We start from the raw sequence: 25,077 nt of genomic DNA, 5'->3' as shown, positions 1-25,077 counted from the left end.
TGTTTTTCGAAATTTTCGATATCGAAAAAGTGGGCGTGGTTATAGTCCGATATCGTTCATTTTAAATAGCGATCTGTGATGAGTGCTCAGGAATCTGCATACCAAATTTCATCAAGATACCTCAAAATTTACTCAAGTTATCGTGTTAACGGACGGACGGACATGGCTCAATCAAATTTTTTTTCGATCCTGATTATTTTGATATATGGAAGTCTATATCTATCTCGATTCCTTTATATATGTACAACCAACCGTTATCCAATCAAACTTAATATACTCTGTGAGCTCTGCTCAACTGAGTATAAAAACTTGTTTCTATATTTTTGATGTTGCTTTATCCGGGAGTTGAACCCAGGATCTTCGGTGTGGTATGCAGGGCACGCTACCACCACACCACGGCGGCAGCTGGAAGAACAGAACAGATAGCAAAAAGAGTCATGGATGTACGCTTTATAAGAGGTCTAATTATCGAATTGGATTCTATGCAGCAGCGAAAAGGCTATGATTACAAGTTTGGCGCGGCCATGGCGGAGAAGGTTTTTGCCTACTGGGCAACATTGTAGAGCACTACAATCTATCGGTCTTGTATGCACTCATTACATCAGAGTTTCGTATCCAAGCTCATTCAACAAGGAAGAATTACTGTCAGCTAGTTTTCGTAGTCCAACATCGTTTGCCCAAATTCGAATTTAACAGAAGTTGGGAACGATTGGCTCCCTCGAGGTAAGGACAGGGCAGCGCACCAGCCAACCAACGGACTTATAAAGAGGTGAATGAACTGGGAATTGCGGTGAAAAGGGGCAAAGGCGTAGTTCGTTTCTCCCTCGCAGAAGGAACCAGCGCATTCCTGTATTGACAGTCAGCTCCCTTTTGCCAGATATAAATAAGGAACTGTCTTGGTCTATATAGGAATCAGCGTTAACAGCGAAATCAGCATTTAACTTTTGGGTCCGGTTTTTCAGTACAAGTTCAACTCAGTTTGTCAGTTAAAATACGCTTAAACTTATTCTGCTGTTTTTCAGTCTAATTTAACTGAATTTTAAGCTGATCTCAGGTGATCGATCTGGCCGGGTTAAACTCTAATTCACCTAACGGTGATTTGCGTTCGTTCGAAATGGCGTCGAATATACGCAAAAAGCATTTGGGCTTGAGTACCATTAAAGATCATGTTGATAACTAGCATACGTCTTAAATCTTAAGATTTGTTACGACACAGTCGCTCAACTTGAGAGTCATAGTGTACACAGCAAAAGAGAGAATTTTTTATAAAGCGAGAAGTGCTATTACTTAAGTTGAATAAATAATAGTTTAAAAAATACTAAAAAAAACATGCTTTATTGCTAACCGAACTAAAAAATAGAAAATAATTTTCAATTAAAAAGAGGTTATATAACAGTAGTAGAAGGTCAAACAATCATTTATAGTTAATCACCTCAAAAGAAAATTATAATAAAATTTAAGTTATTAACAGAATAATTTAATTCACAGTAAAAAGCGTGGGGTGCTTGATATTGAATGTTACAATAATTCCATTTGCAACTATCTGAGAGGAAAGAATTGAAATGTAGTCAAATGCACCCCACGCTTTTTAATCTGAATTGAATTATTCTGTTAATACCTTAAATTTTATTATACTTTTATTTTGAACTGATTAACTATAAATGATTGTTTGACCTTCTACTAATGTTATATAAACTATTTTTAATTGAAATTTATTTTCTATTTTTTAGTTGGGTTAGCTATAAAGCGTGTTTTCTTAATTTTTTTAAACTGTTATTTATTTTTAATTTTTTAGTTCAAGTAATTTTAAAAGTTTTAGTCCAGAGTGATGAAACCTCGAAACGCCAACGGTCCATGGATGAATCCAACCCCACGGCACCGAAAAGGGCCAAGACGCAGGGAGGCTGGACGCGGTCTTTCGCCGAAATTGCCAAGGATCGGAAGATCATTGCCATTATAGACGAGAGCAGCGAAGATGGCAGGATCCCGAAACAACAGTGGAAGTGGATCGAGGCCGCGATCGCTACGGTGGCCGTTAAGGTTAAGAAAGACAACCCTGGTCCACCGCCATATTACACCGATGCAGAGTGCTTCCAGGGCAATGTCAAGCTAATTGCCTGTGACGACGCCAGGTCGGTAAACCTCTATAGGGCCGCCGTCGCGCTAATAAGGGTGGTATATCCGGGCGCGCGCCTCAAGGGTGTGGAGGCGCGTGATATCCCCTCACGACCAAGTGCTAGAGCCTGGGTTCCAGTGACGCCAACGAACCCAGCTGACATCCTGGAGCTGCTTCAGGATTACGTCCAAAAGCCGGATGGGCACTGGACGGACTCCAGCGCTGAAACCATAAACTTGCTTATGGATACACACTTCCCTGCAAGCGCGGGCGTGTCTTCAAATATTGTTAGCGGAGGGTCACCTAATGATCAGCTAATAAACGAAATCACAGATGATAAAAGGATTGATTGGGCTTTACAGACCTTCAAGCCCTATAAATCGCCGGGGCCGGATGGAATTTTTACGGCTCAGCTACAGTATACTGCTGAACTTATGAGGCCCTGGATAAAAGGAATGTGTATAGATTGTCTTAGGCTCAATTACGTACCAGCATCGTGGAGAGAAGTCAACGTGGTCTTTATTCCCAAGGCAGGGAAAACCTCCCACTCTAAACCAAATAATTATAGGCCTATAAGCTTATCTTCTTTTCTACTAAAAGCATTTAAAAGACCCCTAGAGGACTACATCAGGAGGAGGATTGAGCCATCGCTTCTTTCGCAAGCTCAACATGTCTATACTAAGAGTAGGTCAACTGACACGGCCGTATCCGTTATCGAAAGGTCACTTGACCTCAAGGAATACACACTGGTGGCATTTCTAGATATAGCGGGTGCCTTCAACAACGTTCTCCCTGAGGCTATCATCTCGGCGCTGGCCGATCTGGGGGTTGACGCGTGCTTGGTGGGGTTTATATACAATCTGCTTACGCGTAGGCAGATTAAAACTAAGCTAGTTGGATGCGTGATCCGCAGACCGGTCTGCAGAGGCACTCCGCAGGGCGGCGTTCTCTCTCCGCTACTTTGGGTGGTTACCGTAGACCAACTACTACGTCTCATGGAGGCAGAAGGTCACCAAGTGATCGCGTATGCAGATGACATCTGCGTCACCATGCGGGGGAAATTTCCGCAAACTCTTTGCAACCTAATGGAAGGGGCACTGTCCAAAATTTCGCACTGGGCCACATCCACAGTTTTGGAAGTCAACCTGGATAAAACCGAGCTTGTCCTTTTCACGAGGAGGTACAAAGTACCAAATCTTACACCGCCAAGAATTGGGAGTACGTTCTTAGTTTTTAGTGATCAAGTCAAGTATTTGGGAGTCATTCTGGATAGGAAGCTATTATGGAGTGACCATATAGTGGAGCAATTCAAGAAGGCAGCAGCAGAGCTGTTCACCTGCAAGAGGGCAATTGGCACCTCCTGGGGATTCTCCCCTAAGGTGACCTACTGGATTTACACAGCCATTGTGCCCCCGATTCTTCTTTATAGTGCCTTGGTCTGGTGGCCTGCACTAGCTAAAAGTACCTATCTTAAAATGCTTCAAAAGGTGCAACGGAGTTCGGAGCTCTGCATTACCGGAGCTCTCGGCTCCACTCCAGATTTCGTTACATACATATATGGATACATAGATGCATAGATAGATACAGGCCAAGCTAATAAAAGCGTATTAAAAAGGGCTCCAGTATGCTCTTTTGTAGATGTGCCATGCATCCACTTTTATCATTAATAAAGGAATGCGTTTTTCGCATTATGTGCAAGGTTTCAAATCTATGGCCATTTGGGGTGGTCATAAGTTCAATTGACCTTATGTCCGTTAACCTTATGTCATCTTATGTTATCGAGCCTTTATACGTGTGCAAAGTTTCAATAAAACTTATGGCCATTCAAAGTGGTAATAAGGCCAATTGACTTTATGGCCGTTGACCTTATGTCACCACACCATCACATTAATGTATTGTCATCGAGCCTTGATACGTGTGCAAAGTTTCAATCAAACTTATGGCCATTCAAAGTGGTAATAAGGCCAATTGACCTTATGGCCGTTGACCTTGTGTCACCCCACCATCACATTAATGCATTGTCATCGAGCCCTGATACGTGTTGAAAGTTTCAATCATACTTATGGTCATTCAAAGTGGTAATAAGGCCAATTGACAGTATGGCCGTTGACCAAATGTCACCACACCATCACATTAATGCATTGTCATCGGTCCTTGATACGTATGCAAAGTTTAAAATTAATCAGACTTCTAGAAACCGGTGAAAATTAAGCTCAAAAATTCCGTTACATAGGTACAAGCTAAGCTAATAAAAGCGTGTTAAAAATGATAGTTTCCAACTTGTGGTTCTTTGACTGGAGTCAAGTGTAAGATTCCAATACTACAGTATTGTCACGAAACATAAAATAAAATATATATAATTTATTTTTCAGAAATTACGCTTCTTTACGGCTATCAATCAGATGTTTATTTCTCACAAAAAAAGCTGTTTGCTTTGGTGGTACCACCGTAGAGATTTTTTTAACTTCACCTTAACTCGATATCCAATGTAGGATATCAACTGGAGAAACGTGGTGAATATTCATTTGAAAACTTTATATTTCTCAAAATATCCCAAAGGTTGTATAATAATTTGAAAATGCTAATGACGTTGGAGATCAACTCGAGAACTATAAATTTACCCCCACCAGGTTAGGGGGTTAGAATATATCCGCGGTAGGTATGCCTGTCGTAAGACGCGAATAAAATACCAGATTCAAGGGGTGCGCAACCCTTTCAGATTTCACCTATCAGCGGCGAATCCTGTTTCATTAACAGCCGAGGCCCTGGCGACCCCGCACTCCTCATGGACCTGTGGCCTTCAAGATCGCATGTGGTCATAACAAATCGTTCCCGAGATGGTCGGGCTTGGTACGGGAACGTACCGGATCTACATCCGGCAAAGGAGCATCAACATCGATAACACTCCCCAAGGCTTTCGGGGAGTGTCCTTATCGCTACAGCAACAACAACAGAACTATACATTTTACAAAATTTTTCAAAGATTGGACAGTGGTTGGAGAATGAAGTTGGATATCAGCTTGAGAACTATCGGGTTTAAGAATAACTAGATAATGATGGTGGATATCACCTCCGGAACTAGAAATATCTTTCTTGTTGGGTAAGCAAAATCCAGCTGTTGTCGTATCTACAAATTATCTAGATAATAAAAAACCAATGTTGCCGTACAAAAAAGGCTACCCCAAAGGCGGCCTTAAACTGTGACTGAAAAACTTTTCAGTAGTTTAACGGGAGTTTAAATTTTACTAGAGTATAAGCTTAGCTTAACCAACTACTGAAAACCCGGGACTTAAGGGACAATTAAACTTTCTTAACCCTAACGCCATAGTCTTAACCATACCCATATCCATAACCATATCCAATGTGATCGATTAATGGTGCATTAACCTAAAAGGCGTGAAAGTTTTCATAAAAATGAAGAAACCCCAAAAAATTACAAACATATTCCACAAAAAATAAGTCTCTTAGTCATATATCCAAAACAAAAATTAAAATCTACAAAAAGTTATTAAATTCACCAACTCAAATATTTTTAATATGGCGAGACCCCAAAAACTAATTGGTTGGCTATGGTATGGTTATGGCGTTAGCGTTATGGTATGGCACCATTAATCGATTACATTGATTTCCATAAGGTAGGTTCGATCAGCTGTTTTATCTGGTTATGGTTTTAAGGTTATAAGTCACTATTAATTGCCCCTTTAAGGTAATGAACGGCAAAGTTCAGCATATTTCATGTCCGCCTAATTGAATGCTACATTTATTTCATTGCATTGAGGTTTGCGACCATGGTGAAAGTGGTAGGTCACGGAATTGAAGTGTTTGAAAGTATAAGGTGTTTTGTGTCTACAAAATATTAAGGCACCTGCAATGCAACCCTGTTTGTGACAGCTGGCAGCTTTTCTACTGTTTACACAAGTTATGCAAATAAAATTCGGTCGTCAATAATTTTTAGTGGTTTATTCGTTTAATTGCTCCGCTTTAGCGGTTATAAACAAAAACAAAACCTGTTAGCATGAAATATTATTATTTGTTGCAGTGTCCAATTGCAAGTGCAGCAAATTAGAAATATCAGTTCCAGCTTTAGCAACAATCACCTTTAACTCCAATTGGAATAACAAAGCAAAACGACCATTCAATTTTTCAGTGCCGGAGTCTCTTCGCCCGTCATACATTGTAAACAAAAACAAGTCAACAAACATTTGCTGAACTCATTCACGTACTGACCAAGCAGCCAAGTGGTAAGGGTAATCGGCTCACAAGAACGCGCTTAAACGAAAGAAAACCGCTAAGACAACATTTGGCTTGATTGCATATATACATATCTACTTAAGTAGTGATAGTGGTGCTGCTAGTTATGGTCATATAAATTGCAATAACAACAACAAAACGATTAGAATACGGAATAGTTTCGCTATTAGTAAGAAGAGCGCTTAATAGAAGAACATAAATAGTGATGGGTTTGAGATTTCAACAATTGAAGAAGCTATGGCTACTTTACCTGTTTCTATTGTTTTTTGCGTTTTTCATGTTTGCTCTAAGCATTAATTTATATGTGTCCAGTATACAAGGATATGATCCGGAAGCAGTGTAAGTAGATGCATGTGCATAATTTTAAGTTATACAAATGTACCCAAATACTTACAAACATGGCATACCAAGCAGCAAGCGTGTGCACCGTTATAATAGTGGTTTGGCCAATCACGCTTCTGCTCTGTGGTAACCGACCATCATAGTTGAACGCTTTATTTTTTTTTTTATTTTTTTTTTTTTTTTTTTTTTGAAATACCTTTTCCTAGCATTTTAATACACATTTTTTATTGTTCTGTTTGTCTTTTCGTTTTGCTTATCAACATTGCATACGCAATAATTAGCCATCCGAAACCGCAACCCCACCGCCGCTCGCTCTGGCATCCGAGGAATATTGTGGCGCATTATATTGGTAAAGGCGATATATTTGGCAATATGACTGCAGGTAAAAAAAAATGTTTTAATTATTTATGTGTTATTTACTTGATACACACTTGCATACAGGGTTAACTAAAAAAAATTGCACTCAAGTTGAAGGTAGTTGATCGCGTAACTTTTTTTATAACAAATATCGATTTGAAAATAATTTAGAAAATCTTAACCGATTATACTTAGAACTGAGGAATGAAACGATTTGGGATGTCGCTAGAGTTCAAGGCTTTTCCGAGAACCATTCACTAACCTTCCGTGTAGGCTCGAAACTCCAAAACAAAAGGGGCAGGGTATATTGGGTTTCTTATTTATTACGTCCTTGCCCTAGGGCAGTTCAGGAGTATGTTTCAAGTGGAAGTAATCGATATAAGGCTGTAGGCAGAAATTAACCTGCAATGTGGATGTTCCAATCAGTAAGCTACTAAGTAAGCCACTCTCAAAGATATGTTTTTATGGGCGATGAGAAAAGAGGAGACCACCCACAAAGTCTAAAGCTGATAAGTATAACACCTATAATTTTAGCTATGGCGTCGCATACCATTAAAAAAGTCTCTAGGGCAAACAAGGCTAGCACAGGTAACAGACCAAAATCAAAAGCAATGCTGAAAATTCAAAAACCCGAAAGTTCAGTGTGTCAAAAAAGTCTGCCGAGACAGACGGGCTAGTATTACGAGGTGCTAGTACCGATACGCACAGGACTCAACCCGTCAAAAGACTGCCTACACCCGTACCACTCTAAGTCTTCGGTTGTTTTTGTTGTTGTTGAGATAAAGCCACTCCTGAAAAGTTTCGGGGAGTAATGTCCAATTGCTGCATATAGATCCGATACGCTCCGGTATCAATCATCATAATGTTACTGGCCCGACCATCTCGGGAACGATTTAATATGACCACATTGAGCCTTCTAGGCCATCCCAACCCCCCATTTACTGGTTCCATGAGGAACTTAGCGTCGCCTGCTAAGTATGTGTTTGATAAATTCATATTTGTAACAGGATTCGCCTCGCGTGGGTGAGGTTGACAATGCATTGAATCCCCGAAGCCTTCGGCAAAGAAAAAAGCATTTGCTGTGATGCCGTGAAGAGATGGTTTCACAATAAATGAATAGGACGAAGTACACTACCTCAAATAACAATTACACTGCGCTTGGAGTCCTTTTGTCTTAGAAACCATTACTTCTATTTCCGTTTTTGATCAATAATAACTAACGAATATGTTAATGGAGAGGGAATTAACCCAGAAAAGTTACGTCTTCATCAACAGCAACTTTCGTTTATTTTTGTGTGGCCGACTGTGACTGGCTAACTATCACAATTTAAATTCCTTCGGCGGGGATTCAGATGTAATTTAACTTTTTTATGTACCTATCGTCCTCTGCATGTACATACCTGCCTTCTGAGTTACATTATTAATAGCGTCCGTTTTGATCGATCTTGTCACTCACAGTTCGGCCACACCAGAAAAACTAAAATAAACACTCAACCAAATGACAGCGTAACGTTAATCAACTCAACCAAATTAATATGAACTAAATCCTGAAAATGCGATCTTAAGAAAGAGTTGAAGTAGGAAACGCAAAGTGCGTGCCCTATCATTGTCTGCAACAACGTGCCATACAAAGAACGATCGGAATAACTAACTGCTTAGATTCTGTGGATGCGCACTATGTTTCAATTTTCCAAAGTGTGTTCCATATCAGCATCCCTTTAGAGATAACAACTCCCGTTGGTGTATTTAAATCGGGGTTCCTAATCCGGGAAAGGGTTACAATCAAATTATTGTTGTTGCTACTATACACTCACACCCCTTCCCGTAAGTTGAAGGAGGATTACCGTCATTTGCGACATATAAACAAGTTGTTCTTGTTGTTGTTGTAATTATAAAGACAGGTTTTGTGGAGTCTTATCGATGTTGATGGTCCTTTGTAGGATATATATCCAGTAGGCCACCCCGCCTCCCACCCTCTAGAGCCATAAGTAACTTGCGGTCGCCAGACCTCGGCTGCTAAAGAAACAGCATTCGCTACAGGTATTGAAAATTGGGTTGGAGAAGCTGTAAATTGCTCTGGCAACCCCTAGAATAATTTAGGTATTTAAGTCGCCCCTCTCGACAGGCATACCTTCTCGGGTATATTCTAACCCCCCTAACCCGCTGGGGGTGTATATATACATGAAACGCTCTGGCACGGTCAGCAGAGACTATGCCGTCTACCGTAGAAGTGATTTCTTTGACCACGCAAACTTTTTGCTCGACTCATCTCAAAACCACCTGTCACGTCATTTTAAACTTTCAGAAGCAAAACGATGTAAGAAGATAGGCCTAAGTAAATATATAAATAAAATATCATCTGAATGCTTTGCTCTATATTTTTTGAGTTTAATGTCATTTATTATGCACATTTATTACGTAGGTGTACATAGATATGTATATCAGTAAATATGCACATAAATATTTGTATATCTCATATAATCGATATTCCCAAAACTATACATTTCTACCTTCTTATCGTACAGATGATTACAACATAAATCTGTTCAAGCCCATTGATGGCGAAGGTGCTGAGGGACGTCCAGTTGTGGTACCTGCTCGCGAAAGCTTCCGCATGCAAAGATTTTTTAGACTAAATAGCTTTAATATATTGGCCAGTGACCGCATACCCTTGAATCGCACGTTGAAAGATTACAGAATAGGAGAGTAAGTGCATTAATAATACAATCAATTCATTGAGCATGAACAATTATGAATTAAACATTTTTTAAAAAACAAAGCGTGAAACAAACAAACAAACATCATCAACAACTATTTGTATAAACAGTAGTATATATGTAAAATCAGAAATAACAACAAAACTTAGAAGCCATGCCTAACAACAAAAATTATAGTAATTTAAGCATTTTACTGGCATATTGCAATGACCGTGGGACGCTGACAAAGCAAAACTAAAAAATAACCCGAAACAAAAAAAAAATTTAAATCTCATTTGCTGTTTTGCCTTTATTTATATAGCACTTACTTATAGGTATTTATAGCTTTTGTTTTATCTTGTTTTAAAGATGTCGCGACAAAAAATATGTCATCACTGAAATGCCCACAACAACGGTAATTATAGTTTTCCATAATGAGGCTTGGTCGGTATTGTTGCGCACAATAACCAGCGTTATCAATCGGTCGCCGCGGAAACTACTTAAAGAAATCATATTGGTTGATGATGCCAGCGATCGCAGTGAGTTATTATACAAGAAAAATTAAACTTTGAAAAATATTGATGAGCCATTCCATGTCAAATTGGCTAATGTTGAGCATTGAACTATTTCGACTTGAATGATTTTGATGGCTTATCCCAGATCGACTAAAGGAAAGTCATTGCAAATTAAAAAGAAGGTTTAATCGAGATTTATTCACGTTTTTTAAATATTTTTACAGGTCTTGTATACTCCGAACCCCATATGATTTTTTTTTAGAAGATTTCCATGGAACGTGAGAGTTTTCGAAACCACCATACCACAACGGCCGGATTTTGTTTGTCCCGAGTTTTTACAGGCCGAGGTTTGTTAAGCGTTGAGATCTAAAACTGATCAGCTACACAATAAATATCCACAGCTGAGTATTATACATAACAGTTGGAAATAATAAATATACTACATTGTTGAATAAGTGAACATTTTATATAAAGATTTTATTTTTATTTTTTATTTATTTATTTTATTTTTTTTTTTTTTTTTTTTTTTTTTTTTTTTTGTTACGAGTTAAGATAGGATAGGACAGTTTTCTTTATAGTAAAAAGTGAATCTGTTATATCAAACGAGTTCGAATGAGAGTTTAAATCGTGACACAAACACCGAAAAGGTTCATTTAATTCGAAATTAGTTCTTCACTGCCTCAAAAGAAGTAGTTTGTAAGGTCTTGACGCTCGTGATGGGACATTAAAGTTTACTTCGTTCAATAGAAAGTGGCTAGAAATCAGTCCATTCAGTAGTTTAGCCATGAATAATACGCCTAGCATTTCTCTACGACTTGCGAGAGTTGGAAGATTGATAAGCTTTAACTGACTAGTATAAGATGGAAGATTATACCCAGAGTCCCAATGAAAATTCCTTAAAGATAAAAGTAAAAATTGCTTCTGTATTGAATCTAGTCTATCTGCATGAACTTGATATCGCGAATTCCAGACTATTGATCCGTATCGGTCTAACTAATGTGGTAAAAAGGGCTTTAGTTACATAAGGGTCACTAAATTCTTTAGACCATCGTTTCACGAATGATAGAACACCTCTAGCCATAATAGCCATAGTAGCCATAATATGAAGGTTGAAACTAATTTTAGCATCCATCGTAACTCCCAAGTCAACAAATTAATTTACTGATGCGAGACAAAAAATATTAATTGCGTAAGGGGCTGCTGGCAAAGATCTCCGAGAGAGGCAGATGAATTTACATTTATTGAGGTTCAGCGGCATTGAGTTTGCGTTGCACCAATCAACTAAGCAGTTTAAATCCGCTTGAAGCAAGGGACGTTCGTAAATAGACGCATAGGACCTAAAAAGTTTTACATCATCAGCATACATTAAAATTTTGGAATATTTTATTGTGGTACAGATGTCATAAATAAACAGCAAGAACAGAATTGGACCGAGATGACTGCCCTGTGGGATGCCAGAGGGAACATTAATAACATTTGAAAGAGTATTTTTTAAAATTAATTTTTGCGTTCTACCGCTGAGATACGAAGAGATCCCCTGGGTGAGACCAGGTTGGAAGCCAAGTGGATCAAGCTTGTGGATAAGTAAGGAGTGGGAAACTTTATCAAATGCTTTACTGAAATCAGTGTATATAACATCGGTGTGAAGATTTTCTCTAAATCCATTAGAAACATGAGTTGTGAATTCCAGTAGGTTGGTAATGGTAGATTTGCCTTTACAGAACCCGTGCTGTGATCTGTAATCAACGTAGAAATGGAAAATGTTAGCTGATTAGTAACAATGGCTTCAAATACCTTTGGGATGGCAGATAATTTTGCAATTCCCCAATAATTTTCTACACATGACCTACTGCCGTTTTTATGAAGGGGTATAAGAAAATATTCCTTCCAAGCAGCAGGAAAAAATCCATGTTTTAGGGACATATTGAATAAGTCAGTTAGGGGCTGATAAATATGTTCAGCGCATTTTTTAAGTAATAGTTAAATCTAAAATATTAAAAATTGTAATACTTCGCGACAAAAGAAAATTTTAATTTTGCATAACTTTGAAAGCAGCTCTTTTTACAGTCCAGTTCTTTGTATAAAATCACGACACGTTTCGTTGCGCTAACAAATCATTCACTTTAAAAGTAGTCGACTCCAACACTTGATCGATTTGACATGCAATGACCCATATAAATAATAAGCTGATCTAATTTTCTTTACTCGTGTTTTTTAGCTTATCTAAAGAAACAATTAGAAGCCTATATCAAAGTGCTCACAGTGCCAACACTCTTGTTGCGTATACAAAAACGTGGTGGATTAGTGCCAGCACGTTTACTGGGCGCAGAACATGCTAAAGGCGATGTGCTCACTTTTTTGGACGCGCACTGCGAATGTACGCGAGGTTGGCTAGAGCCACTGCTACATCGTGTCAAAGAGTCGCGTACCAGTGTAGTCGCACCAGTTATAGATATTATATCGGACGACAATTTTAGTTATACGAAAACATTTGAAAACCATTGGGGTGCATTTAATTGGCAATTGAGTTTTCGCTGGTTCGGCACAAAACGACGCACAGCGCTAAGAAGTGCAGATCCCACACAACCAATTGCTTCACCAGCAATGGCTGGTGGTCTATTTGCTATAGATAAGCATTACTTCTTTGAAGTTGGTGCATATGATAAAGAGATGAGAGTATGTAGCTATTATATGAGAAAACGAAATTTGAGTGTTTACTAAAACTATTTTATTTTACTTCCGAACAGATTTGGGGTGGCGAAAACGTTGAGATGTCTTTCCGCATATGGCAATGTGGTGGACACGTCGAAATTTGTCCTTGCTCACATGTTGGACACGTATTTCGTAGTACTACACCTTACACCTTTCCCGGCGGCATGAGCGAGGTATTGGGCAACAATTTAGCGCGCGCTGCTATGACATGGATGGATGATTGGCAATATTTTATATTACTCTATACATCTGGTCTATCATTGGAAACACGTTCACGCATTGATGTTAGCGAACGTTTGTCGTTGCGTGAGAAATTGAAATGCAAACCATTTTCATGGTATTTGGAAAATATTTGGCCAGAACACTTCTTCCCAGCACCCGATCGATTCTTTGGAAAAATCACTTGGCTCGATGGTCAGACAGAGAGTGCACAAACATATACAGCACATATGCGAAATTTACCAGGAAATCGTTTAACGCGTGATTGGTCACGCGTCATTAATGAAATTGATAGTAATGCTGAAAAGTTTATGGCAACAATCGATTTGGATCGCGACAAGTGTTTGCGTCCAATGGAAAAGGATGTGCCGCGTAATTCTTTACAATCAGTTACGGTGGGTGATTGTAATGTGCATACAAAATCGATGGATATGTTTGTTATAACGCCAAAAGGTCAGATAATGACTAACGACAATGTGTGTCTGACTTATAGTGAGCCACGCCTGGGCATCATACAGCAGTTAAAAAGTCGTAATATAACAACAAATGTGCAGTTGACACAATGTTTAGATGATCCACGACAATTGTGGATTTACGACATGGATGTAAGTGGTGGAGATTGTAAAATAGTATTTCCTCTAATTTTTTTATTTTTTTGTAGACTCAACACCTTTCGCATCGAGAATCAAAACTTTGCCTTACATTGAAGGCAGCTAAAATGCCACGTACCCAAAAAAAGGAAAAAATCGTTGTTGCCATTAATTGTGATTCTAAAGACATTACACAAAAGTGGGGTCTCATACCACTGCCATGGAGAGTTTAAAACAATATAGAAAAACAGTATTTAGGGAATAAAAACAAACAAAAATATAACATAAAGATGCGCATACGTAATAAACAATTATTAAATGCCAATTAACTTAAACAATTTTACACAACAATAATTAGGTAATAAAAAACTAGTAAAGAAGGCGCGCGAAAATGCGCTAAAACATAAAACAAAAAGAACAACGGAACGCAACACAAAATGAAGAATTAACGCCTGCATAGTGTATTTGTGATATTTTTTTACTTAAAAATTTTGGATAGTCAAAAAACGAGTTTTATGTTCGTCCACCGTACATATGTATTTACATACTTTCATATATGGAAATCAAAACCACCAACAGTCACAGAAGGAAACACAGCACAAATATAACGGAGTTAATATCAACAAAAGAAGAACAAAAACCACCAAGTAACATTATCAATATTCTAACCTACTATATATCTACCTACATACAAATATCTACATTTATTTATATATATTTATTACTTTAAATGCTTTTATATTTGTTTAATAGGTTTTTACTAAGTTTTGTGCAACATTAATATATAGATATTATTTATTTTAACATGTAATTTTAAAACATGTATTGTAAACAAGGAAAAAACACACATAAGTTTTTTGTATACAAAAAATATTTAACTGGTACATATTTATATACTGAATAAGATTTATACTTAAAATTAAGAACAAAAAATTAAATACTCTCACCTAGATTGTTGGGCTCACCTGCAGAACTTCTTAACTCAGAGTTAATTTTTAAAATTTGTCATATTGTGTAAGGGGTAGAACCTCAAGAGCAGCTAACTCTGAGTTAAAAAGACAAAACTTGTCGTTCGGCAAGTGGGCTTTAGTCAATTATATACCATACAGGCTACTAAATCAAGCTCAATCGCAAGCATATGTCATGAGCTTTTATCGCTTTATTACTATTTATGAACTGCTACTGCTTCTAGTGAATTTAAATAAATTTGTTTTTTATAAAACCTAAAAAACTGAAAACTCGCAAATTAACTACTTCATTATACTCAGCTGAGCAGAGCTCACAGAGTACAATAACTTTGATTGGATAACGGTTGGTTGTACAGGTATAAAGGAATCGAGATAGATATAGGGTTCCGTATATCAAAATCATCAGTATCGAAAAAAAATTTGATTAAGCCATCTCCGTCCGTCCGTCCGTCCGTTAACACGATAACTTGAGTAAGTTTTGAGGTATCTTGATGAAATTTTGTATGTAGGTTCCTGGGCACTCATCTCGCTATTTAAAATGAACGAAATCGGGCTATAACCACGCCCACTTTTTCGATATCGAAAATTTCGAAAAACAAAAAGTGCGATAATTCATTACCAAAGACGGATAAGGCGATGAAACTTGGTAGGTGAGTTGAACTTATGACGCAGAATAGAAAATTAGTAAAATTTTGGACAATGGGCGTGGCACCGCCCACTTTCAAAAGAAGGTAATTTAAAAGTTTTGCAAGCTGTAATTGGGCAGTCCTTGACGATATTATGATGAAATTTGGCAGGAACGTTTCTCCTATTACTATATGTGTTCTAAATAAAAATTTGCAAAATCGGAGAACGACCACGCCCACTTAAAAAAAATCTATAGTATATAAGTAAATTATGTCAACATTCAACTCCAGTAATGATATGGTGCAACAAAATACCAAAAAGATAATCTCAAAATGGGCGTGGCTCCGCCCTTTTTCATTTCATTTATCTAGGATACTTTTAATGCCATAAGTCGAACAAAAATTTACCAATCCTTGTGAAATTTGGTAGGGGCTTAGATTCTAGGACGATAACTATTTTCTGTGAAAATGGGCGGAGTCGGCTGAAGCCACGCCCAGTTTTTATACACAATCGACCGTCTGTCCTTCTGCTCGGCCGTTAACACGATAACTTGAGCAAAAATCGATATATCTTTACTAAACTCAGTTCACGTACTTATCTGAACTCACTTTGTATTGGTATAAAAAATGGCCGAAATCCGACTATGACCACGTCCACTTTTTCGATTTCGAAAATTACGAAAAATTAAAAAAATGCCATAATTCTATACCAAATACAAAAAAAGGGATGAAACATGGTAATTTGATTAGTAATTGGCGCAAAATATTACTGATTCAAGGTTCGATTCGAGCTCAAGGCCAGAAAAATATTTTTTTTTTTTAATGATAATTATTGTTTTTTTAATTTTTCTAAATTTGAAAAATTGTATTTTGTTTTTGGAATAGTAAGTGGAAAATTTTCCAGACAACCGGCTAAGCGTTCATCATCAGTACGCTTTAGGCATGCTGCGCTAACCATTTAGCTATACAGCGGTGGTTTGTTTGACTGGAAAATTTGCTACTTATATTCCTTTTTACCAAGCCCTTGGAATCATGGCAGGAATACTGTTCGTGGTATTACATATATAAATATATTAGCGGTACCCGACAGATGATGTTCTGGGTCACCCTGGTCCACATTTTGGTCGATATCTCGAAAACGCCTTCACATATACAACTAAGGGCCACTTCCTTTTGAAGCCCTTATTAATACCTTTAATTCGATACCAATATCGTACAAACACATTCTAGAGTAACCCCTGGTCCACTTTTATGGCGATATCTCGAAAAGGCGTCCACCTATAGAACTATTGCCCACTCCCTTTTAAAATACTCTTTAATACCTTCCATTTGATACCCATGTCATACAAACACATTCCAGGGTTACCCTAGGTTCATTTTCCTACATGGTGATTTTCCCCTATTTTGTCTCCAAAGCTCTCAGCTGAGTATGTAATGTTCAGTTATACCCGAATTTAGCCTTCCTTACTTGTTTTTGTTGTGTTTTGTATACAAATTTCTTGTTGAATATCTGATAAGCAATAACTCGAACTACCCAAAACAATTTATAATTTTTATGAGTTTAATTAATTATGTATGCATTAACTATATTTCAAATATGTACCCAAGTACATTAATAATTATTTGATCGCTTAGCGCGCAATCCAAATCTAAATGGGCAATGAACGTTTAACGTGCTTAAGAAAAAAGTTAAGGTACCCAATCTAGCATTAACCGAAAATTTGTCTGCGTTCGTATTTGTGTATGCGCGTAGTCAATATGTTTTAAAATAACTCATTATCAAATTATCAACAATGTGGTTCATTAGCATGCCCTGCGTGATGGGAGGGAAGCACAATAATACCTACCCATCATCCAGTATAATGAAATACCCAATCAACCAGAATGTCAGATAAGAGAATGTGCTTGAGCTTTAAAGGCACTTCAGCAACATTTTACTTAAAGCTTGGCATTTTATAAATAAGGAAATGTAAACATATTTTAATTACCGACCACAAGCAAATTATCGAATCCCGATTCGGTCCCCAGACCATTCTTATCCATGCATCACTCTTTTAGTGCTTGGGACTGAAGAAAGAAACAGTCAAATCCACTATGCGTCCGTGAACTAAAAATGGCCCAGAATATAGTACAACGCCGAAACTGGACTGTCTCCAAAACAAATATGACGGAAAATCGTTCCAATATACAAAAATTATACACCATGTGAAACTATGGAAAAATCGAAAAAAGCATGCCGAGGTATACACCACAGCCCAGAAAAGTGTTTTCTATGTATGGACCCACTAGTAAGCTTTCCGAACTTTTAACTCCATACATCAATATTAAGAAGCCGCGATTACGAGCTATTGTAAAGTTTCAATGATATTAAACAATTTGAAAGATCGACCGACATACGCAATGTATATATGTATGTCACTCAAAGTCATTGGCTGCCTACCAGTTGTTGTTGTAGCGATAAAAACGCTTTCCGAAGGTTTTGGGGAGTGTTGCCGAAGTTTATGGTACTTTGATAACGTCGCCCACCAGTGACCTCACCTATAGAAACGATATAGTTTCTATAACTATCGTTAGATAAGCAAATTACTAATGGTAGCGCGTTGACGCTAACGGCAGCGAACTTTCCCTATGTCTTCGAAGATTAGTTTACCAATGCACAATTAAACTTCCGCGCAGTTCAATTATTTTCAACAGCCTTGCCGAAACCACTCCTCCGGGTCAAACTGTAGAAGCTCACAATATGGATGAATTGTTTAAAAAAGACGGAGATGGCAGCATATATGTCTTCAGAAGGCTTACTAAAGATTTAAAAAAAATCAGAGCACATATATCGGTCCTATAGTCAACCACTGACTTGCCGCGGTAAACGTATGTATGCATATGTTGGCAGTTCTTCTCCGAAACTTATCAGGTACTATAGCATGTCTGTTGTTGTAGGCCAAAGGTTCTAGGGGACAAACAAAATGGTTCCCGATATTTTGATAAGACCTATACTGAGCTTCATAGAGCGATATATATTTTTTCCCCATCATACTGGTGGTTTTACGTCAACTTGAAGCCTAACAAGTTGTGGATTGGAAACCTCCAACCTTGTGAGAAGCGTGCTCCATATAAAAACGTCAGTTTGGGCACTTAGGCTTTCCAATGGGCTACACCTTTTCCAGTTTAAGTTCAGAAAATTACAATTTAAGTGCAGAAATTCCAATTTAAATTCATAAAATTACAATTCAAGTTCAGAATTTTCATTTCAATTTCAGAAAATTACAATTCAAGTTTAGAAAAGTGCATTTCAAGTTCAGAAAATTACAATTCAAACTCAGAAAATTGCAAGTAGGGTGTTATTTTTTTTAAGTTATTCCAATTCATACTACATAATGTAATACTTATATGTTATTTGCGGAAGTGTTGATGCTTCGTTGACAATGGTGGCTTGGATATACTGTACCCCAAGTTTTCTCCAAGGCGTGTACATCCCGAGCTAAGAAATCAAACGGAGGATAACTCTTTGCAACAAGTGCATGAAGATGCTCCGGCCATGAAAGAACTTGGAAAGTAACTGGAAGGGGGAGACCTCCATAGAGTTGCGAGAGGCAGGTGGAGGAAGACTTGATCTGTGCACACAGTACGTATATGTTACTTGTGGGATTGTGGACGCTCAGTGGATTTCGCCATCACTGCTGTAATACTCAATGCAGATCTATGCTTGTGACCTTTATAATATAGCTGGATGTCCTTGTAACTCACCTCTTATGAGAGGAGGAGAGAGAAGAGAGGAAAGGGTTTTTTCTTAGCTATCTCCTTAATGTTAGCAAAATTGAGTTAAGGGAGTTAAGAAGTCCAATGCTTCTTTAACAGATAGTAGGCCTTCATATCCTTGTATCAAATTATTAGCGCTAAAATTTACCATCTTACATACTTCAATTTCCATTGCATGAAAGAAAAAATTCCTGACAAACTTTCTTGAACTGTAATTATCTGAACTTAAATCGTAATTTTCTGAACTTGATTTGTAATTTTCTGAACTTGAATTGTAATTTTCTGAACTTGAAATGAAAATTCTGAATTGTAAATAGCTGAATTTAAATTGGAAATTCTGAATTTAAATTGGAAATTCTGAACTTTAATTGTAATTTTCTGAACTTAAACTGGAAAAGATGTAGTAAGTACAAACGGACGTAAGTCTAGCTGTGGAACTTGCGCTTTTCTGTCAAGCTGAGCATAATAGGCGAAGGTAAAAAAGTGAAGTCACGGTTCGGAAACAAGGTGATTTTAAAACGTTCTTTCTGATTTAAGTATCAGTGGGACTTACGGCGACTCGTAGCTTGAACTGGAAGTATGGTGTGATTGTATGTAGTAAACGCATGTTGGGCAAGATTGACTACCGTTTGTAGGTCAACAGTCAAGAACCTGGTACGGTAGTCTTGTAAATCTCTTGAAAATCGACTATGGCGATTATCGCCTATCGACTGGTTATTTAGATTCGAATTGTAACGGATTCGACTGTTCAAGTAGTTAATTTTTTTGTTGGTTTTATTCAGTTCTGCGGTTCTAAAAGACGTTGAGGAGTTATTGTAAGCCATTTATAGTTCATATATATTTTGTGATTTGCTCCTTTGGAACCTTTATGGAACCGTCAGTACTCGAATATTGACAGTTAATCGATTGCTTTATGTGTTGAATTCAAATTGGATTTTAGAAAGAGCATTTTGAGTTTTAGTCCAGTTTATAGTCAGCTGGATTTTCGAAAGCATCAGTTGGAATTCAGAATTGCCAATTGGGATTGTGAATGTCTCATTTGGATTTCAGAATTGTCATTTGGATTTTAGAAATGTAAATTGGATTTTTGAAGAACCGAAGTGGATTTTAGAAAACTTCTATTGGAATTTAGAAAATTAAAAAAAAAATGATTCACACTATCCAATTTAAAATTTTTAAAATCCAATTGCCTGTTCTTCTATCTTCTAAGAAAACACAAATTGGATTTTAGAAAGGGTCAATTGGATTTCAGAAAGTGAAAATATAATCCTTTTAAACGTTTTCTTAAATCCAATTGATACTTTACAAAATCCAAATGACGTCTTCTGAAATCCAATGGACAGTTCTAATATACAAATGACGCTTTTAAAATTCCAATTGTTAGTTCTAAATTCCAACATATGCATTCGAAAATCTAATTGATAGTTCCGAAATCCAATTGACGCTTTCCAAAATGCAACTGACTATTATAAATTCCAATTAATCCTTTCTAAAATCTATCTGGAAATGATGTAGTCGATTTTCAATCAATGCAAAAGTTTCTACTCGCCTAATCGGTTTGCCGAATAATCGATTGTAAACTATAGCCCTAATTGTAACCCCATCAAATGGGTTAGGATTAGTGTTCAAACCACCTACCTTGTGCAAAAAAACAACGGTAACGATGAACGGTATGGGCCGGATGATATGGCAAACTCTGGAAGAGCTCAACGTCTTACGAAAGTAAGAATCCACAAGAACTCAAATTAAAAGCATACAGCAGCTATCTTTCCATGCAAAGTTTGTAGGTACGATTAAGCCGGTATTCATTTTAATTAAAAAACTGTACCGAATCACTTATGTAAACCCTTACCTCACCGCTCATACTATTAATGTGTTCATTGGGCTCAGACAGCAAAACGAATGTAAAAAAATTTCATTGACAATCAATGTTTAATATTTATTTCATTACATACAATTTTCTCGCATCAACTTCAGTAACCGCTTCGAGGTGTAAAAGGAAACAAATCGCGTGCACTGAACGACTATTTTTTCTCTTATTTTTAATTTTAACGCGGTTTAGCAGTGAAATTTAATAAAAATAAAAATGAGTGTAATATTTTCGACGGTCAAAGGTTTCGTATTTGTCTTTAATTTCTTTAGTTTGGTGAGTATACAGAGAAGCCGATAAGCAACAAAAAATCCATAAGCAAATGTTTAATCTCTCAAACCATCTTCAACAGAATCGACTTATTAATTAATATTAGCACTTGTTGTTGTGCTAGCAAAATTTGTTTGACCTACATATTTATTTATTTATAATTTACTGTTTGTATTCTTTTTTTTTTTCCGCCGCTAATTTGGCTTTCTCCACCTTTGGTCCGGCACCTCTCCAGCTACTTGGCGTTTGCATTATTTGTTTAAACATTTACGGTCTGGAATTTGCCGTACCGAATACGGATCAGCACACTTATTGCATAGTTGGTATTATTTTGGGCACTTTTGTATGCATGGCCACGCTCTTTGGATTTTATGGCGTTGTTAGCGAGTCGTTGGGTGTCATTGTGATGGTATGTGTAGTGCAAATTCATATTCCTTATTTCTACTTTTTTAATTTTTGTTGGTGTCATATTCGCAACTCCTCTTTACAGTATTCATTCTTCATGCTAATGTTGTTAGCGACTCAGCTGCTGCAAATGCAAACATATCAGCATCAGAATTTCTATACGAATGCGTTGGATTTGCTGGAGGAGACATGGAATGATGTGGACGGGAATCCTAAGAGAATGCGTTCAGTGGAGATAAATGTAAGTACAATTATTATTTTGGTTTATTTGACTTGTTTACGCGTGATTTGAGTTGACTGTGATATGATTGGGGCCCACCTTTTTTATTGGATGTGACGTGATTTTTTTAATATGATGTGATCTGAATTGTTATTGTACTATGTGATTGGTTTGAAGTCATTTCGTTTGGTCTTTTCACGTCACCACAATTATCAGTTTAAAGATTAATTCTGTCAACTGCCCGAAATGTGATGTAATTTTACAGAATTGAATGTAATGACATTTTCTTCAATTGCAAGCTATGTGATGTGATTCATTTGGATTTGATCTGATTGGTTGCCATGTGAGGTGATGTAATGTGTATTTTTTTAATGTGATTTTATTCGATTTAATTGTTTTGCTTAAACTTTTTTTTTTGCATAATGTGATTGTGGTAAAAAAGATGTAAGAGTAGAAAAGAAAGAAGGGTCACTATGATGATAATACTGACGACGATGGTAGTCGTTATGCCATGATATCATGGCCTGTCATACGGTGTTACATTTAGTGCTGTGATAGCTAACCTTATACCACACGATGTTGTAAGATGAAATAATGTGATCAAATCTCGATATGATAAAAATTAAATTTAAAATGCATTTATTTTAATTATATTGGCTTTTTAGTTGTTTTGTTTTTTTTTTTTTACTTATCTTCATTTATTATTATTAATTTCCTTATGGTTTCATGTCATATTTGTTTTAATTAACTGTAATTATATTACATATAATTATCTCTTCAGTTTTACTGTTGCGGTCTTTACAATGCCAATGACTACAAATATCGTCGCATGGAGACGCCAATCAGTTGTTATCGCTATCAAAATGCCACGGTTGAATCGAATATATTTTCGCGCGGCTGTGTCGAAGCACTCGAAACATCATACCGCAAAACAATGGAGCGTGGAAATATTTTCAATTGGTCGCTGCTGATATGTGAAGTAAGTAGAGCGATTTCCGAAACAAAAATTTAGTTCATTTTAAAATCTCATAAATTTTTCTTAATCTTCAATTCGAGTGCGCTGTCTTTCTGTACTCATGCATTTTCAGTATATTACTTTACAAGCGTTATCGCTCAACGGATCGCACATCAGATTTTGAGAATAATTATGTGCCCAATCAACCAGTGCTGGCACGCATGAATCATGTCAACTCGCGTAGTCATCTACTATCCAATTAATGACTTTGAATACAAACTTTATTATAGAAAAATAAATTAAAAGACAAAACAGCACATAAATCAAATGCAAGAAAGCAAACAAAGAAATCAAAACTTAAAATGAACAACATTTTTGGGCAGTATGTATCGTAATTGTATGCTATTTTTGTTTTTTTTTTGTTCTTAATATCATGAGTAGTGTAAACAAATAAATTATAAGTGACTATATATAAATTTATTTATATGTATGTATGTATCTTTATAAATAGAAAGTTTAAAAAATTCGAGATATAAATTCATATTTTATCAAACATTTCATCATTCACTTCAACAAATCATGTAGTGTTTTAAAACCAGCGATTAAACGAATTTCGCTGATAGAAAATTTTATTTTAAAAGTTAAGATATCTTATATTAGTGTTAGCTAATCACCTTACTATAACTCTTGATAGGCACCCGTTCTTTGATGTATGAAAGCTAAGGCAGTGGAAAATATTGCAGCCAGCAACTGGAACGAAAAGCATGAGATCATATAATTTTCGTTGATGCTAATATTGCAATTAAGTAGTAACACGATATCGAATTCAAAGTATCGATGCGATACTAATGTCAAGTACATATCGCTATAAAAATATCGGTTAACATCAATAGCACAAGAAAAAATTTTCTGTTAGAACTAATGTTACTACACCCCACCAAATGTACTGGCCTTGAGTATGATCATCTTTAAAGTGGAAATATAATATTACTAGCCTTTACCCGCGGCCCCGTCCGCAAGGAGAAAATGAAATATGTGGGCTATTCACGTTAGCCTGCTTATAAAGTTATCTGTTTAAAATTTTTTTTCTGTCTAATGCATTTTATTTTTGTAATTGAGTAAAAAAAAGAACTTTATGAGCTGATAACCTGATAGGATCCCAAAATGATAACGAAATTATCCAGAAAAAGCCACGAAATGACCCCGACGCTATCGCGGACGGATCCCGAAAACCATCCAGAAACGCCCCGGAAGTGTTTCCAAAAGTTCCCGAAGTAGTCCCAAAAAAGCCCGAAATGACAACGACACGATTCTAGACTTATCCAGATAACCACACAGAAATGACGCCAAATTGATCCCGAAATAGTCCCGAAAAAGTTCCGAAATTACCCTGACGGGCTCCCGGACGGATCTCAGAAACCATCCAGAAAATATCCAGGAAGGGTCCCTAAATTATCCCGACTAACTCCAGAAAAAGTTCCGAAATGGCTCCGAGGGGATCCACGATGGATCGCGAAAACCATACAGAAATGATTCCGGAAGGATTCCAAAATGATCCCGAAATAGTCCGGAATTGACCCAGATGGGATCCCGCACAGATCCAGAAATGATCCCGGAGGGGTGCAAAAACTATCCCGGAAAAGTAACAAAAAATCCCGAAATGGCTCCTACGGCATCCCGGACGGATCCAGAAATGATCTCGGAAGGGTCACCAAATGATCCCAAAATAGTCCCGAAATGACCCTGATGGATCCGGCAAACCATCCCGAAATAATACAGAAAAAGTCACGAAACGACCCCTAGAGGATCCCCAAATGATCCCGTATTAGCCCCGAAAAGGTCCCGAAATAACCCCGACGGGATCCCGGACAAATCCCGAAAACCATCCAGAAATGATGCCGGAAGGAATCCCAAATGATTCCGTAAAAGTCCCGCATTGATTCCGACGGGATCCCGAACGAATACCGAAAATCATCCAGAAGTGACGCCGGAAAGGTCCTCAAATGATCACCTAATAGTCCCGAAATGACCCTTAAGGGGTCATGGACGGATCCCATAAACCATCCAGAAATGATCCCGATATATTCCCGAAGAAGTCCCGAAATGACCCTGACGGGATCTCGAACGCACCCCTAAATGACCCTGACGGGATCCCGGACAGATCCCGAAATCCATCCAGAAATGATCTTGGGAGGGACCCCAAATGATC

The 25,077-nt window shown here is 37.3% G+C and overlaps 4 protein-coding genes across 5 annotated transcripts in view; 2 read left to right on the top strand and 2 right to left on the bottom strand.

The window, feature by feature from the left end:
• LOC137245421 (dynein light chain Tctex-type protein 2B) overlaps positions 1-20,988 on the bottom strand; it is an 83,841-nt gene extending 62,853 nt beyond the window's left edge. Inside the window, exon 1 of the mRNA XM_067776068.1 lies at positions 20,787-20,988. The gene's annotated coding sequence lies outside the window, so the exon portion shown is untranslated. The remainder of the gene's footprint in view (positions 1-20,786) is intronic.
• Positions 6,010-15,074, top strand: Pgant3 (Polypeptide N-Acetylgalactosaminyltransferase 3). The gene is made up of 7 exons (XM_067776055.1): positions 6,010-6,706; positions 6,991-7,091; positions 9,592-9,772; positions 10,132-10,301; positions 12,496-12,953; positions 13,025-13,813; positions 13,870-15,074. Exons 1-7 carry the CDS (start codon positions 6,573-6,575, stop codon positions 14,029-14,031), a joined length of 1,995 nt encoding a protein of 664 aa, XP_067632156.1. The 5' UTR covers positions 6,010-6,572; the 3' UTR covers positions 14,032-15,074.
• A 38-nt stretch (positions 20,989-21,026) lies between the features above and the next one.
• On the top strand, positions 21,027-23,879 carry Tsp42Ep (Tetraspanin 42Ep). Of its 2 annotated transcripts, XR_010951322.1 has the most exons (6): positions 21,027-21,294; positions 21,524-21,697; positions 21,779-21,934; positions 22,695-22,892; positions 22,970-23,250; positions 23,563-23,879. XR_010951322.1 is itself a non-coding variant. In XM_067776057.1 (5 exons), exons 1-5 carry the CDS (start codon positions 21,235-21,237, stop codon positions 23,129-23,131), a joined length of 750 nt encoding a protein of 249 aa, XP_067632158.1. In that variant the 5' UTR covers positions 21,027-21,234; the 3' UTR covers positions 23,132-23,879. The 2 variants fall into 2 exon arrangements, 1 of the variants encoding a protein (XP_067632158.1); XM_067776057.1 differs by having other exon boundaries at positions 22,970-23,879.
• LOC137245423 (tetraspanin-6-like) overlaps positions 23,274-25,077 on the bottom strand; it is a 38,576-nt gene continuing 36,772 nt past the window's right edge. The window contains exon 5 of the mRNA XM_067776069.1: positions 23,274-23,618. Coding sequence (XP_067632170.1) covers positions 23,547-23,618 — 72 coding nt within the window. The 3' untranslated portion in view covers positions 23,274-23,546. The remainder of the gene's footprint in view (positions 23,619-25,077) is intronic.

The sequence above is a fragment of the Eurosta solidaginis genome, chromosome 3, assembly GCF_040869045.1.
Source record: "Eurosta solidaginis isolate ZX-2024a chromosome 3, ASM4086904v1, whole genome shotgun sequence".
Taxonomy (NCBI): domain Eukaryota; kingdom Metazoa; phylum Arthropoda; class Insecta; order Diptera; family Tephritidae; genus Eurosta; species Eurosta solidaginis.
This window is presented reverse-complemented; position numbering and strand designations above follow the sequence as displayed.

What these genes read in the sequence shown, in the direction of transcription:
- Pgant3 (XM_067776055.1), top strand. Translation starts at nt 6,573, where the DNA reads ATGGGTTTGAGATTTCAACAATTGAAGAAGCTATGGCTACTTTACCTG. An exon ending in TGATGATGCCAGCGATCGCA is followed by an intron (nt 10,302 to 12,495) that starts GTGAGTTATTAT and finishes CGTGTTTTTTAG; the next exon opens with CTTATCTAAAGAAACAATTA. An exon ending in CATATGATAAAGAGATGAGA is followed by an intron (nt 12,954 to 13,024) that starts GTATGTAGCTAT and finishes ACTTCCGAACAG; the next exon opens with ATTTGGGGTGGCGAAAACGT.
- Tsp42Ep (XM_067776057.1), top strand. Translation starts at nt 21,235, where the DNA reads ATGAGTGTAATATTTTCGACGGTCAAAGGTTTCGTATTTGTCTTTAAT. An exon ending in TGCGTTCAGTGGAGATAAAT is followed by an intron (nt 21,935 to 22,694) that starts GTAAGTACAATT and finishes TTATCTCTTCAG; the next exon opens with TTTTACTGTTGCGGTCTTTA. An exon ending in GGTCGCTGCTGATATGTGAA is followed by an intron (nt 22,893 to 22,969) that starts GTAAGTAGAGCG and finishes CTTCAATTCGAG; the next exon opens with TGCGCTGTCTTTCTGTACTC.